The sequence below is a fragment of the Giraffa tippelskirchi genome, chromosome 6, assembly GCF_054371585.1.
Source record: "Giraffa tippelskirchi isolate mGirTip1 chromosome 6, T2T-mGirTip1v1.2.pri, whole genome shotgun sequence".
In the NCBI taxonomy this organism is placed as follows: Eukaryota; Metazoa; Chordata; class Mammalia; order Artiodactyla; family Giraffidae; genus Giraffa; species Giraffa tippelskirchi.
The window spans coordinates 84,604,601-84,618,791 of record NC_137280.1 but is presented as its reverse complement, the minus strand read 5'-3'; the positions used below and the strand labels follow the sequence as shown (position 1 = coordinate 84,618,791).

Here is a 14,191-nt window from a genome sequence, read left to right as displayed (position 1 = left end):
TTTCTGTCTCTTATGAAGACAACTTGTCACTGGCTTTAGAGCCCACATGGGTAATCCAGGATGACTCAGAATCTTAAGATCCTTTGTTCAGTGTCTTAGGCCATTCAGGCCACTGTAACAAAACACCACAGACTGAGCTGGAGGCTGGAAGTCCAAAGTCAAGGTGCCAGCAGATTTGGTATCTGGTTCACAGAGGCCTTCTTCTCACAGCGTCCTCACATGGAGGAAGTGGCAAGGGAGCTCTCTGGGGTCTCTTAAAAGGGCACTAAACCCATTCATAAGGGCCCCACCCTCGTGACCTAATTACCTCCCAAACTATCACACCATCACTAACACCATCACACTAGGAGTTAGGCTTCAGTCTACAGATTTAGGAGGACACATTCAGTCCATAGCATTTAGTCATATCCGTAAAGACCCCTTTCCCAGATAAGGTCATGCTCATAGGCCCTGAGGGTTAGCACATGAACAAATCTTTGGTGGGTGGTCATCATTCACCCCATCACATATCCAGTATCCATATATCCATTCACCCCATCACATATGCTATATATGATTTGGGGTTTATTCTTTGAGTCCCCCCCAACAAAAACCTTGTGCCTATAGAAATATCTTGGGAGAGGGAGGAGAGGGGGATTTTTTTTTCTCTCTTTTGCTGTGACACATGACCATCCCTAGTTGTGGCTCAAGGGCTGCAGAGCATGAGGGCCCAGTAGCTGCAGCGAGTGGGCTTAGCTGCCCCGAGGCATGCAGGATCTTGGTTCCCCAACCGGGGATAGAACCCACGTCCCCTGCACTTAAAGGCAGATTCTTAACCACTGGCCCACCAGGGAAGTCTCCAATTTTCTTTACATATGAAAATGGGGTCACACTGTGACATCTGCTCAGTATCTCACTCTTCCACCCGACTTCCCTGTCAGTTCACACAAACCAACCTTATTTTTAATGGCATCCCCTGCCAGTGGTAACCAGTGAAAGGGCTAGTCCTCATTAACAGCAGGTTGACCCTTCCTTTGGCCTCAAATCTGCCTTCATTTCCTGAGACTTAAGCAGAGCCCCCTATTTTCTCCTATAGGTCCACGTTTAAGAGACTTTTCCTTCACAAGAACAAGGATAAGAAATTCAGCCCGGAGGGTGGAGAAGAGACAGAGAGCGCAATACCTGGGCAAGTCGTCCTGGAAGCTGCCACCACGAAGAAGAACCTAGAAGGTTGGTCATTCCCAGATTCAGAGATGGAGAGCAGAGCCCGTGGGGCCACCGAGGGTCGTCCCAGATGGGGACTTGAGTCAGCTGAGGGCTGAGTCCTGCTCACAAGGTTTCAGGGCTGGTCCCCATCCCCAGAGGCACTTTCTGGCCATAGAACTCTGTGCGGGGTGTGGGGCCCTCGTTCCCCGTGCTGGTGACCACACCCCCAACACCGAGCCACGTCCTTCCCAGAAATCCACCACGCTCACCAGCCTCTCCTGCCCCCTTCCCCACCCCTCCAGTCCCCTCCAGCCACCAGCACCGTCATGCCACAGGTGAGAAGCACCCCAAGGAGCCGGGAGGCAAAGGGAAGAAGAACCGAAACCTCAAGATTGGCAAAATCACGGTGTCAGAGAAGTGGCGAGAGTCTGTGTTCCGCAAGATCACCAACGCCAACGAGCTCAAGTACCTGGATGAATTCCTGCTCAACAAGGTGGGCAGTAGGGGCCCTCGGCCGGGAACACTGGGGGCAGGGGTCCCACACAGAGTGGCCCCAGACCTCCTCAGGAGGCCGTTGCCACTTGGTAGTTTTCTGAACCATCACACCAAAGCCCTTATCATGTGGGAACAGAAAGGCCAGGTCCATGGTTCCAACACACAGAAGGTTCTGGGAATCACATGCTTATGTCTGTGTTTGGCATCTGCTGGTTTTCTACAAAACCCAGCTGGGATTCCCATGAGATCACTTGTAGCCTGCAGTCGTCCTGTTCTGTGCACATACTGACATACCGGCAAATGTGTGTCTTAATACAAGGACTGCACAGAATGTGAGGAGCCAGATCATACCCAAAGCATCTGATTCTGGGACCCAGCCCCACCCTTCACCCACTGAAATCGTCCAGAGTACACGGGCATGTGCACACGTGGGTTGCGCGCCCGGCAGATGCATTTTATTCTGCGGTTCCTGCCCAGGAAGTTCGAGATCTGCTGATTGAAGACACTTGGTTTGCTGTCTCACAGCGCCCCTTGGGGCAGTGTCCTGCTTTCTCCGCGTGAGGAAGTACTGGCGTGCAGAATAACCTTCTAAGCAGAGCACCAGACACACACCAAGTGCCGCCAGGCTGCTCCTAGGTCCTGTGGCCTTTCCTCGCCCTACCACGCAACTGCAGTTGATCGTGAACAAATTACTTTATTTAGAACACTTTTGGGGACTTCCCTTGTGGTCCAGCAGTTAAGACACTGAGCTCCCAATGCAGGGGGCCCAGGTCTGATCTGTGGTCAGGTAGCTAGATCCCACATGCCACAACTAAAACCCAGCTTGCATGCGTGCTCAGTCCTGTCCGACTCTTTGCGACCCCATGGACTGTACCCCACCAGTTTCTGTCCATGGAATTTTCCAGGCAAGAGAGGGTAGCCATTTCCTTCTCCCGGGGATCTTCCCGACTGGGGAATCCAAGCCAATTCTCTTACATCTCCTAAATTGCAGGCAGATTCTTTACCACTGAGCCACCTAGGAAGCCTCCAAGACCCAGCACAGGCAAATTAATTAATTAAAAAAAAAATTTTTTTTTTACAAAATGCATTCAGTGCAAGGTGATGATTGAGTACTTACTGTGTGTACTAGAGAGGCTTCCCAGGTGGCACTAGTGGTAAAGAACCCACCTGCCAATGCAGGAGGTGTAAGAGATGAGGATTGCATCCTTGAGTCAGGAAGATCCCCTGGAAAAGGGCATGGCAACCCACTCCAGTATTCTTGCATGGAGAATCCCATGGACAGAGGAGCCTGACGGGCTACAGTCCATGGGGTTGCAACTGACTTGACTTAGTACACATGTGTGCAGTAAAGGTAAAGAAATCGGGTGTGTTCACACCTCAGTTTCAGGCAGCCCCACAGCCAACAGAGAGAGCAGCATTTGAGAGCTTCAGAGGGAGACATCAGGCTGACAAGAACAATAAAGGGTTAAGACACCCTTCAAAGGGGGAGGCATCTTGAAATGATCAGGCTATGTGAGGCAGCCCCAGTCCTGGGCTGTGGCCAGGAGTAAGCACCTGTGCCAGGCAGCAGGAAGGGCCCTGCTAAACCAGGGTTTCTCAGCCAGGGCTGAGTCTGCCCCTAGGGGACACTTGGCAACATCTGCAGATGGTTTTGGTTCTCACAACTGGGGAGTGTTCCCAGCACCTGGTGGGGGAGGCCAGGATTGCTGCTCAACACCCACAGTAAGTGACCCCAGAGAGACTAGGGTTGACAGGAGGGCCTGAATGGTTCCCAGGGGAGCCAGGGCAGAACGGTGACCACCCAGATGTCTGGCTCCAGGCAACGTGGGGTCAGCGGGTCTCTTCCTCCCTCTCCAGGTGAATGACCTGCGTTCCCAGAAGACTCCCATTGAAAGCTTATTCATCGAAGCCACCGAGACGTTCCGAAGCAATCTCAAGACCATGTACTCCGTGCCCGTACGTGGAGCCCCAGCCCCAGGGAGGGGCCCCGAGGCAACCCCCACCCCCTCCCCAGCCCGGGCACCGCCGTCTGTCTGTCCTACGGGAGGGTCACAGCCGTCTGTCTGTCCTACGGGAGGGTCACAGCCTGCATTCCCACAGAATGGGAAGATCCACGTGGGCTACAAGGACCTGATGGAGAACTACCAGATTGTCGTGAGCAACCTGGCAGCCGAGCGCGGCGAGAAGGACCCCAACCTGGTCCTCAACCTCTTCCAGTCACTGCTGGACGAGTTCACCCGCGGGTACACCAAGAACGACTTCGAAGCTCCCAAGGTGGGTGCGGCCGCTCCGGGTGCGGGAGGGTCCCTGTGCTGGCACGTCGCTGGGGTGGGGGTATCCCCAGGGGGCCCCACACAGACCTGGCCTTTGTGCTCTCTCACAGCAGAGCAAAGCTCAGAAGAAAAAGCGGAAGCAGGAACACGCTGTGAGTATATGTGTTCTCGTGGGCATGGGTGTGTGTGTGCACATGTGCGCACACACTCAGCGAACCATGTGTTTTCCCACCCAGCCCTAAGGGCTCCCCATCCTGAGATGCCATGGGAGGCGTCCCCACCACATGGCCCCTGGTGACTCTCGGGGGTCCACCTGCCCACTCAGCCCCCTCCCCCACCACCCCAGGTGCTGCAGCACAATGGGCACGTGTTTGTCAGCTACCAAGTGAGCATCCCCCAGTCCTGTGAGCAGTGCCTCTCCTACATCTGGCTTATGGACAAGGCCCTGCTCTGCAGTGGTGAGTGCCCCTCCCCTGACCCTCTAACCCCCTAACCACAATCACCCACCGTGCCCCCTGACCCCCTCCCCCACTGTACCCCCTGACCTACCCCCAGGTGCCCCCTGGACGCCCACCCCCACACTCTCTGACCCCTGCCCCGACTACATCCCCAGCCCCTCACTGTGCACCTGGGCCTTCACCCCAGCTACAGGACCAGTCTTTTGAGAACACTGCCCCCAGACTTCCCTGGTGATCCAGTGGTTACGACTCTGCCTTTCCAACGCAGGGGGCATGGGTTTGGTCAGGGAAGTTCCACATACCACAGGATGTGGCCAAAAATAAATACATAGAAAAATTGAACAGTGCCCCTCACCACGGGGCAGTGAGGCCACCCCTCACCCACTCATACCCCACCGCTACTGTCGTGCTGGGTCAGAGGCTGGTCCTCGGCTGACCCTAAGGCCTCCAGCCAACTCTGCAGCCTCCCCTCTGGACGCCCACCTGGCCAAGTCACCCTGGGCCCTATTTGTTTTTGTTGCCCTCACTGCCTGAACTGCCAGCCCCTCATGTGCCAGGCAAGGCCAGTCAGTCCCCACAGGGACCCTGAGAGACAAGTGCAGCCCAGAATGACCCAGCTGGCCCCCAGTCGGGCAGCCAGGAGGTGACCAAGCCTGGGTGGGAACCCACTCGTCCCCTGGAAGCCCAGGCCAGGTGAGACAGGCCTCTAGCACATCTGCTTTCCTGCCAGAACCAGTCAGGGCTGGCTTTCCTTCCAGGCCAGGGTGATTTCCTCTCCCCTCGGCCCGTGTGAGGAGCAGCCTGCCACCCCCCATCCATAATAAATGCCCAGGTGGTTGTCACTGTCCCGAGACACCAGGACAGGCAGCCACGGGACCTTGGGGTCCCTGAGGCACTGCTGGTGACCACCCTCTTCCTCCACCCCCGCCATGACCTCCTAGTGTGCAAGACCACCTGCCACAAGAAGTGTATGCACAAGATTCAGGCCTGCTCGTTCACATCCTGGAAGGTGAGCCCGCCGAGGCTGGGAACTTTCCAGAACACCCAAGGGAGGCCGTCCTGAGAGATGTGCAGGAAAGGGTGTGCCGGGTGCAAGGCCAAGGCTGGTCATCAGGCTGGAGCGCAGAGCTGGCGGGGGGTGGGCTGGTCCTGCAGCAGATCACACCCCGGTCCTGTCAGCCCCCAGGGCCCCCCCAAAGCTGGGGTCGGGCTTCTGTGTGCATCTCAGACCCTGGCCCCACTCTCCCCCCGACCAGGGGGAGGGAGACCTCTACCCTGCGCACAAGGGAGGTGGGGTCCTCAGTACTGGGCTGCAGCACTTCACTTAGAGACCCCTTGCCAGTGGCCATCAAGGGACCTCCACAGCCCAGCACCTCTGGCAGGTCTGCAAGGGAGAATGAGGGGCAGGGAGGGACGGAGGCCACAGAGGAGACCCAGGGGATGACACGGAAGGCAACCAGCCCAGGCTTGACCCATCCCCACTCGCCATCACAGATCGAACCAGGCACTGAGCCGGGCCACTTTGGCGTGTGCGTGGACAGCCTGACCAGCGACAAGGTCTCAGTGCCCATCGTGCTGGAGAAGCTTCTGGAACACGTGGAGATGCATGGCTTGTACACCGAGGGCCTCTACCGCAAGTCAGGGGCCGCCAACCGCACAAGGGAGCTCCGGCAGGCGCTGCAGACAGGTAGGTGCTGGGGGAGGTGGGTGGGCTTCCCTGGTGGCTCAGACAGTAAAGAATTTGCCTCCAGTGCAGGAGACCCAGGTTCAGTCCTGGGTCAGGAAGATGCCCTGGAGAAGGAAATGACCACCTACTCCAGTATGCTTGCCTGGGAAATCCCATGGACAGAGGAGCCTGGTGGGCTACAGTCCATGGTGTCGCAGAGAGTCAGACACGACTGAGCGACTGAGTGGGAGGTGGGAGCTGGGGGAGGAAGGGGACGTAGACGGGTAAGTGTCAAGGGCAGGAGGGCGCCACCTGGGGCTCCAGGCTTAGCCCGCCTGCCTTCCTCACGCTCACCGGCCCGTGCGCCCACCCTGCAGACCCCATGGCAGTCAAACTGGAGAACTTCCCCATCCACGCCATCACCGGGGTGCTCAAGCAGTGGCTGCGGGAGCTGCCTGAGCCCCTCATGACCTTCGCCCAGTATGGCGACTTCCTCCGTGCGGTCGGTGAGTCCCCACCATTGTGGCGAGGGCGGGCAGTTGGTTGAGGGCAGGGGACAGAGGCTTGAGCCTTTGCTGTGGCCAGTCAGGGAGGGGGGACCCCCATCTCCCCAGCTGAGAAAACAAGGCCTTGGCTGGGCCCAGGACCACTCTGTGGCCCTGCCTCCTTGCCACACACACTGCCCCGGGCCCTACACGATGGGAGGCTCCAGGTGCCCTCAGGCCCGTCGGGTGGGGGCCGCAGGGCGCTGACACCCAGGACCCTCCTAGAGCTCCCAGAGAAGCAGGAGCAGCTGGCTGCCATCTACGCCGTCCTGGAGCACCTGCCAGAAGCCAACCACAACTCCCTGGAGCGGCTCATCTTCCACTTGGTCAAGCAAGTGCCTGTGCCCTAACTGCCTGCTGTCTGTGGGGTGGGGTCCCAGCAAGAGACCCCCGTAGCACGCTCTGGGCTGGCGTGCCCTGGTGGCTCCATGCCAAGGCATGAGCCTGTGTTGAGGGGTCCAGCTTTCTCGTGGACCTTTTTCTCCACCCTGCAAAAGCCAGCATTTCTCACCTCCCACCTGCAGCAGCACTTTCCCCACAGTGACCCCCCAGCCTCTGGACTCTGGTTTTGGGTCTCCCTGCAGCCACCCCTTAACTGCCGCTTGCCACACAGGGTGGCCCTGCTCGAGGATGTGAACCGCATGTCACCCAGCGCACTGGCCATCATCTTCGCGCCCTGCCTCCTGCGAAGCCCCGACAACTCGGACCCCCTGGTCAGCATGAAGGATGTCCTCAAAATCACTGCGTGAGTGCCAGAACCGGCCAGCCCCCACCCCCAACACACACCCAGAGCAACCCATCCAGGGACCCCACAACTAAACAGGACAGCCCACTCCAGCATCCAAGGATGGCCTAGCCTCCGTGGCATGTAAATGTGCCTGCAGAGAAAAACCCAGAAGAACATACCCCAGGGGACTTCGCACTCCCAATGCAGGGGGCCCGGATTGGTTCCCTGGTCAGAGAACTAGATCCCATGTACTGCAGCTAAGACACAGTGCACACACACACACGACACACACATATACCCCCAGGAGGACTTCCCTGATGGCTCAGTGGATAAAGAATCCACCTGCAATGCAGGAGACACAGGTTCAGTCCCTGGGTGGGGAAGGTCGCCTGGAGGAGGAAATGGGAACCCACTCCAGTATTCTTGCCTGGGAAATCCCATGGACAGAGGAACCAGGCGGGCTACAGTCCATGGGGTCACAAAGGGTCAAACACAACTTAGCAACTAAACCACCGCCACCACCCCAGGAGGTGTCCTGAGCACTGAGGTCCTACATGGACTTCATTTGGTCTCTCTATCCTTCCTTCTTTTCTTCTGAAGTCATGTAGAAAGTCGTGACTTCCTACAGTCATACTAAACCCAAACTCCTGACAAAGTCCAGATGTGCACTGGCTGCTGTGATCGGTGAACAGGGCTCTTGTGACAGACGAGGGACAAGAAGCAGCCGGCCCTTGTGGGGGCATCCTGAGGCTGACACGTGTCCAGATCCAGGGGGAGACCTGGCAGCATCTCCCCTCCAGCAGCAAGAGCATCACTCCTGAGCTCTTTTGAGGGTGAAAACCCAAAAGTGGGAGAAATCCCTCATCCCCAGTCCAGGGTGAGGGACAGATGGTGAACCTCACATTCCCAGCCTCTGGGAGCAGTGGGAACTGGCAGCAAAAAGAAGCAATTGTCTCAAGGTTCCTTCTTCCCACCAAATGATCTTCAAAATTCTCAGAAAGTTCTTCAGAAGGATGGACTTCCCTGGCAGTCCAGTAGTGAAGACTCCAAGCTTCCAACACAAGGGGCTCAGGTTTGATCCCTGGTCAGGGAACTAGGATCTCACATGCTGCACAGTATGGCCAAAAAAATGAAAATGAATGAAAGAAAAAGGACTCAGAAGGGTGTCAGCAGACGTCCATCACTAAGAGGACACTGTTTAGGCAGTGAGTTGTAAAAGTAAGAACTTGTCACCCAGGATGGTGTCATGAGGGAAACACGGGAAGGCCTGAGTGCTATGCCTGACCATGAGTTCCCCCAGACATAAACAGCAGCTGGCAGGCAGAGAGGAGAGCCCACTGTAGCCCTGACACTACCTGGGCAGCCATGTAGTGTTGACAGATTTTCTTCCAGCCTGTTCCAGCACATTCCTTGGTACTTTTTTTTTATCTGTGATCTTGACAATAGGAAACCTGAGTCATGACTGCCTCTTCATCTAAACTCAGTCCATCCCATCCCACCATGCCCTCCCTGCCCTGTTACTGACCATTCCACCCATCAGCAACCATTCCAGGCTGGCCCTGACCACTGAGCAGATGACTGTATCTCAGCCACCATGCCCCAGTCTTGGGCCAGCGTCTCCCTAGATGTGGGGCCCTCACCTTGGCCATCCCCTACCCCCATCCCAGGCAGTAGCTGAGCAGCCTTCTCCACAGGTGCGTGGAGATGCTGATCAAAGAACAGATGAGGAAGTACAAAGTGAAGATGGAGGAGATCAACCAGCTGGAGGCTGCTGAGAGCATGGCCTTCCGAAGGCTTTCTCTGCTGCGCCAGAATGCTGTGAGCTATGCTGGGCGGGGCTTTGGTGCAGCGGAGCTGGGTAGTGGCGGGGTTTGGGCAGTGGGCGGAGTCTCACTTGTCTGTCCAGTGCACACTTCCAGCACTCATCCTTGGCCACAGTCAGCCTGACCTGGGCCTCATGGCAGCACGGTTAGAGGCCGATTCCTCACCTCGGGCAAAAGACCACCGTCCTAGCCCAGCCTCAAGGTCGGCTGTTCCTCTCCGCGGTGGGGAAGAAACCTGTCACCTACTTGGTAGGGCTTTTGGTCATTTTCCAGCCCCTGTGGGCTGACCGAGGCCCTGCCCACAGGGAAACACCCACAGCAGAAGAGGCTTGCAGGGGTGGGGCGGATAGGGGGATAAAGGACAAGTCTCAGGCTCCTGTGGGAGGACCCTGTCCTTGTCCCCACAGTCAGACATGGCTGTATGCCCATGACTAGCACTTATGCCCTGGTCGTGGCCCTGTGTGGTCACCCTCTCTTCATCTCTCCCCCAGCCATGGCCTCTCAAACTGGGGTTTTCGTCTCCCTATGAGGGGGTCCTGGTATGTACACCTACGGTCCGTCCTCCTCACGTCTCCCGGCGCGGTGCATGCTGGGGTTCCTCTCGGCCCCTAGGGTCCTCGTAGAATAGGCCGAGCGTGTCCTAACCTCCGGAAGTGCATGCTGGGGGAACCTCATTGCCTGCTGATTACCTGTGCTGAAGACAACTAATCAGCCAAGTATTGGCCACCGGGTCCCCGCATGATCCCCAGAGAAGCCTCGCTAAGCCTAGACTTCTGTGTCAGAACTAACCTCCCCCAGAGCTGCTCGTACCACCCTCTCCCCATCTGCAAGCACTGATCTCCCACCCACCCAGAGGGGCTGGCCAGACATGCTGCATCTCTTTGCAGATTAAGAACCCCAAGACCCGGGGGAGCAGCAGCGGTGGCCCAGAGGAGCTAGGGGTGCTGCAGGAGGAGGAAGCAGCCGGTGGCGATGAGGATCGGGAGAAGGAGATCCTAATCGAGCGGATCCAGTCCATCAAAGAGGAGAAGCAAGTGTCTCTCTGATCCCTCACCACCCTCAGCTGCCCTGTCTGGTCTCCATCCACTGGCCCCTCCACTAGAGGGGGTCTGGCTGTTAGGGGGTTGATGGGCTAGGCTCAACCCTGTAGTCCAGAGTCCATCTCATGGGGCACTGCTGTCCTATAACACAGCCTAGGACTGTTTAAACCCCCCACTTGGCCATCATGGTGGTCCACAGGGAGAAAAGAGGCCACAGGGAAGATACCTAAACCTAAAGTTGGCCTCAGCTAGGATGATCCACCAATTTATTGTCCAGTCAGGGTGGAAGTATGAACAGAGATGCAGTTGACAAATTATGCCAGGAGGTCGAGTGTAATCCGGGCCACCCGGGCATCCTGTTCTTAGGAATAGGCTGGGGCACTCCAGACAGAAGAAACTGCATGTGCTAAGGTCCTGAGACAGAAACTCCTCACGAGCTGAGTCCCAGATGCCTGGTTTCCCTCTAATCTGACCCTTTGCTCACATGAACTTCACTGAGCCAGGGGCATCTGGGGTGAGGTGTGCTTTGGGAGTTGGGTTTGGGATGCTAGGGGGCAGAGAGTCCCATCTAGGGGCAGAATAACCTACTCTATCCCCTACTGGCCTGGCACTTTCTCACGGGGCAGTCCTTCACCATGGAGCAGCCTTGAACACTGTGACCGCCTTCATCCCCAGGGAGGACATCACGTACCGGCTGCCAGAGCTGGACCCTCGGGGCTCCGATGAGGAGAACCTGGACTCAGAGACATCGGCCAGCACCGAGAGCCTGTTGGAAGAGCGGGCTGGGCGGGGGACCTCGGAAGGTCAGTATTAAGGTAGCGTCTGCTTTTTTCCTTCCCATGTCCACACCCAGCAGGCCCCCGGGCGAGGGTCCATCTGCCGGTCCTGAAGCTGCAGTAATCCTGCCATCTGTCTCTCAAAAGGGCCCCCCGCGCCTGCTCTCCCCTGCCCTGGCGCACCCACCCCGAGCCCCCTCCCCGAGGCGGCCGCCCCTCCTCGACGAAGGCCGTCGTCCTTCATGACGGTCAGAATGAAGACCCCCCGGCGGACCCCGATCATGCCCACGGCCAACATCAAGCTTCCGCCTGGCCTGCCCTCCTATCTCCCTGGCCGGGCGCCTGGTACCCAGGAAGCTGCCACCACAGTGAGGCGCCGAGAGCCACCGGCCCGCCGCCCAGACCAGGTACACTCTGTGTATATCACGCCAGGCACTCACCTGCCCACTCAGGGCCCTCAGGAGCCCCTGGACAAGGATGACCGGCCACCTGGGGCCAAGCGGAGGTATTCGGACCCCCCAACCTACTGCCTGCCCTCGTCCTCGGGCCAGGCCAATGGCTGAGGGCCCACAGCTGCCAGCATCCACACGTCCAAGGACGGCCCAGTCCCCGAGCTGGGCACCGGAGCTCCAGAGCCAGCATTCAGCGGTCTGAGAAGGATCCAGAGTGGAAAGCTCCGAGAGTGATAGGTGGGCACTGGCTCCAAGTGAGTTCGGGCGGGGAGAGGCCGGCTGAGGCCTAGCCACCCTTGCCAAGCCCCCACGTGTCACGGAGGCGCCCGATCAGAGCACTGAATCATGGCGGGCAGCCTGGCATCTCCCAACTCCCCTTTTGTACGTTTTCAAGGTCACTGTTTCTTTGTGCGTGGTTTACATAGGTTTAAACTGTAACAGCCTTAACAGAAGACCAAATTGTTTTTTTATATGTGTATGTACAAACTTTTATATTAACGCCCTGCATCTTCCTTATAATCTGGATGTGAGTCTTCAGAGCAAGCCCACACAGCCACCAAGCTTCAGAGGCTCAGACCCACACTGAGGGACAGCTGAGAGGGCTAAGGGCTAGGACTCTGCATGAGGGGTTTGGAAACTTGTGGCCCCTGACTTCCCCGTACTGCGGCCTGGCCAGTGGCTATCTGGCCCATTCAAGGGAACAATGGGAGCCTTCCGTAGTGATCAAGACTGTTGGCTAGAGCCAGGACACAAGGTGGTAGGCAGCCTTCACTCCAGGCACCACAGACCTCACGTTATTCCAGGGATACTCGAATGTGGCCATCACTCCTCGGTCTGTTGTGCCCCGGAGAGAGAAGGCCACCTTGGCACTGCCCACCCCACGTGGCAGAACAGGAGCCCGCAACTCAGGACCGTTCACGGGAGGGGAGGGCAAGGCCTGGGGTTGTATGTCTCTGCAAATCTACAGTGACCGTCTGGGCATCTGGCATCTGCGGAGGGGGAGTTCCCCTCTTAGGCTCAGCCCACTCTCCCAACACCTGGACACACGGCCCCAGGTCTGGGACGAGACACCCACAGGCCATGTGAAATAAAGAAAAAGTGCCTAAGAGGTGTCTGTGTGCAGTTCCTACTCAGACAGGCTCCAGGTTGGTGGGTGGGGGTCAGACATGCAGCCTCAGCCAAAGATGGTGATGGTGCAGGGCAAGGAGGACTTGCATCGTTCCTCCAGCCATCTCCTGTTGGAATTTCACACAAGTGAGGTGGGCTTACTTTTTGGCTGTGCCATGCAGCTTATAGGATCCTAGTTCCCTGACTAGGGATCAAACCCGCACCCTGCAGTGGAAGCTTGACTGGACCACCAGGGGAATCCCTGGAAGTGCTTTTTATTGATCCAGGAAGCTGACGAAGCAGGCAGCTCATGGCAGAGCTACATTAAGTGAGGAGAGCCTGCTGTCCTGAGAGCTGCCTCCTGTCACCTAGCCTTTCCCCAGCAGGGGCTTAAATGTCAGCTGAAGGGGCCATCTGCCTTGGTTGGCGGGTGGGGAGTTAGTCCTGGTGGACCCAGTAGAGCCTGAAGCAACAGCACCACCACCATCACCACCAGTAGAGAAGCTCCCAGGTTGTAACCAGATCGGCAGTTGTGGGAACTGGTTGGCAGATGGGGTTTATAGGGGTGGGGGAGTTAGAGACCACGACAAACCTGAGTTTAGGTGGCACGTGCTGAAGAGTTGGCGGTCTCGTCCAAGGCCACACAGCTGGGATGGGGCGGCCTGGGATTCAGACCCTGCCCTGTCTGGCTCATGCATGTATGGATGTGTGCTCAGTCATGTCCGACTCTTTGCCACCCCATGGACTGTAGCCCACCAGGCTCCTCTGTCCATGGAATTTCCCAGGCAAGCATACTGGAGTGGGTCGCCATTTCCTTCCCCAGGGGATCTTCCTGACCCAGAGGTTGAACCTGCGTCTCCTGCATTGGTAGGTGGATTCTTTATCACTGAGGCACTTGGGAAGCCCTGTCTGGCTCTAGAGCCGCTCCCCCCCACCCCCATCAATAACCTGAGTTTGAGTTTGGACTCATCCACGGTACTTATAGGACACCAAGGCCACTTACGTGACCTGAACACAAGTAACCTGAAGGATGGGGAGATAGTTGAGGGACGTACGCCAGGCTTCAGCCCCTGTGATGTCCCCATCCTCACTCGGAGGGCCCACAGAGGGAGACTCGAACAAGGGACCTTGACTTCTTGAAGAGGCGGGTGGGGTTCTGTCCACAGGGGTCTGGGCTTTGAGGGTGACCCAGCCACACCTCACGGTCCCAGGTTTAGCTCATGTCACTGCCAGACTAACCGTTTCCCAAGAACGGAAACAGGTCCAGAAAAAGTTAAGAAACTCGCATAAGGCTACGACGGGAGATGGAGTCAGGGTCAGGGCTGGGACCGGAAATAATATACCCTAAGTCTTGGATTCCGAAGTCCCAGGTCAGGGCCTCTCCTCGTGAATTCAGACAAGACTGCCTGGATGCAGAAGGGCTCAGAGTGGGAAAAACTCAGGAAGGAGTGGAGAGGGGTAGGAATTTTGAGGGGGGTAGTAATGAGCACTTCACGCTTTGCATGTGGGTCTTCTGGCACCGAAGGACTTGATCCTTTCAGCCTTTCCGGAAGGGTCAAGATGCTCGTAAGAATAAGCAAGGGATTCATCCTTGAGTAAATGCAGACGGGATAGTGTCTCGCATTGAAACAAGACATTACTTCC

At 57.2% G+C, this 14,191-nt stretch overlaps 1 protein-coding gene across 50 annotated transcripts in view; it reads left to right on the top strand.

Annotated features, from left to right (window-relative positions):
- The window catches only part of MYO9B (myosin IXB), a 106,054-nt gene extending 93,508 nt beyond the window's left edge, over positions 1 to 12,546 (top strand). For 4 of the 50 annotated variants that reach the window (XR_014055645.1, XR_014055651.1, XR_014055639.1 and 1 more), the window contains exons 26-41: positions 1,076 to 1,209; positions 1,488 to 1,678; positions 3,538 to 3,636; positions 3,781 to 3,954; positions 4,064 to 4,105; positions 4,300 to 4,411; positions 5,353 to 5,420; positions 5,906 to 6,098; positions 6,455 to 6,583; positions 6,848 to 6,953; positions 7,236 to 7,367; positions 9,044 to 9,167; positions 9,664 to 9,711; positions 10,060 to 10,206; positions 10,888 to 11,015; positions 11,136 to 12,546. Coding sequence is in view for 32 of the 50 variants with exons in the window: in XM_081496525.1 (XP_081352651.1) it covers positions 1,076 to 1,209; positions 1,488 to 1,678; positions 3,538 to 3,636; positions 3,781 to 3,954; positions 4,064 to 4,105; positions 4,300 to 4,411; positions 5,353 to 5,420; positions 5,906 to 6,098; positions 6,455 to 6,583; positions 6,848 to 6,953; positions 7,236 to 7,367; positions 9,044 to 9,167; positions 9,664 to 9,711; positions 10,060 to 10,202; positions 10,888 to 11,015; positions 11,136 to 11,551 (2,239 nt within the window). In the remaining 18 variants the exon portion in view is untranslated. Of the gene's footprint in view, positions 1 to 1,075; positions 1,210 to 1,487; positions 1,679 to 3,537; positions 3,637 to 3,780; positions 3,955 to 4,063; positions 4,106 to 4,299; positions 4,412 to 5,352; positions 5,421 to 5,905; positions 6,099 to 6,454; positions 6,584 to 6,847; positions 6,954 to 7,235; positions 7,368 to 9,043; positions 9,168 to 9,663; positions 9,712 to 10,059; positions 10,207 to 10,887; positions 11,028 to 11,135 lie in introns of all 50 variants that reach the window. The other 46 variants (XM_081496525.1, XM_081496531.1, XM_081496521.1 and 43 more) reach the window with 21 other exon arrangements.
- Positions 12,547 to 14,191: the final 1,645 nt, after the last annotated feature.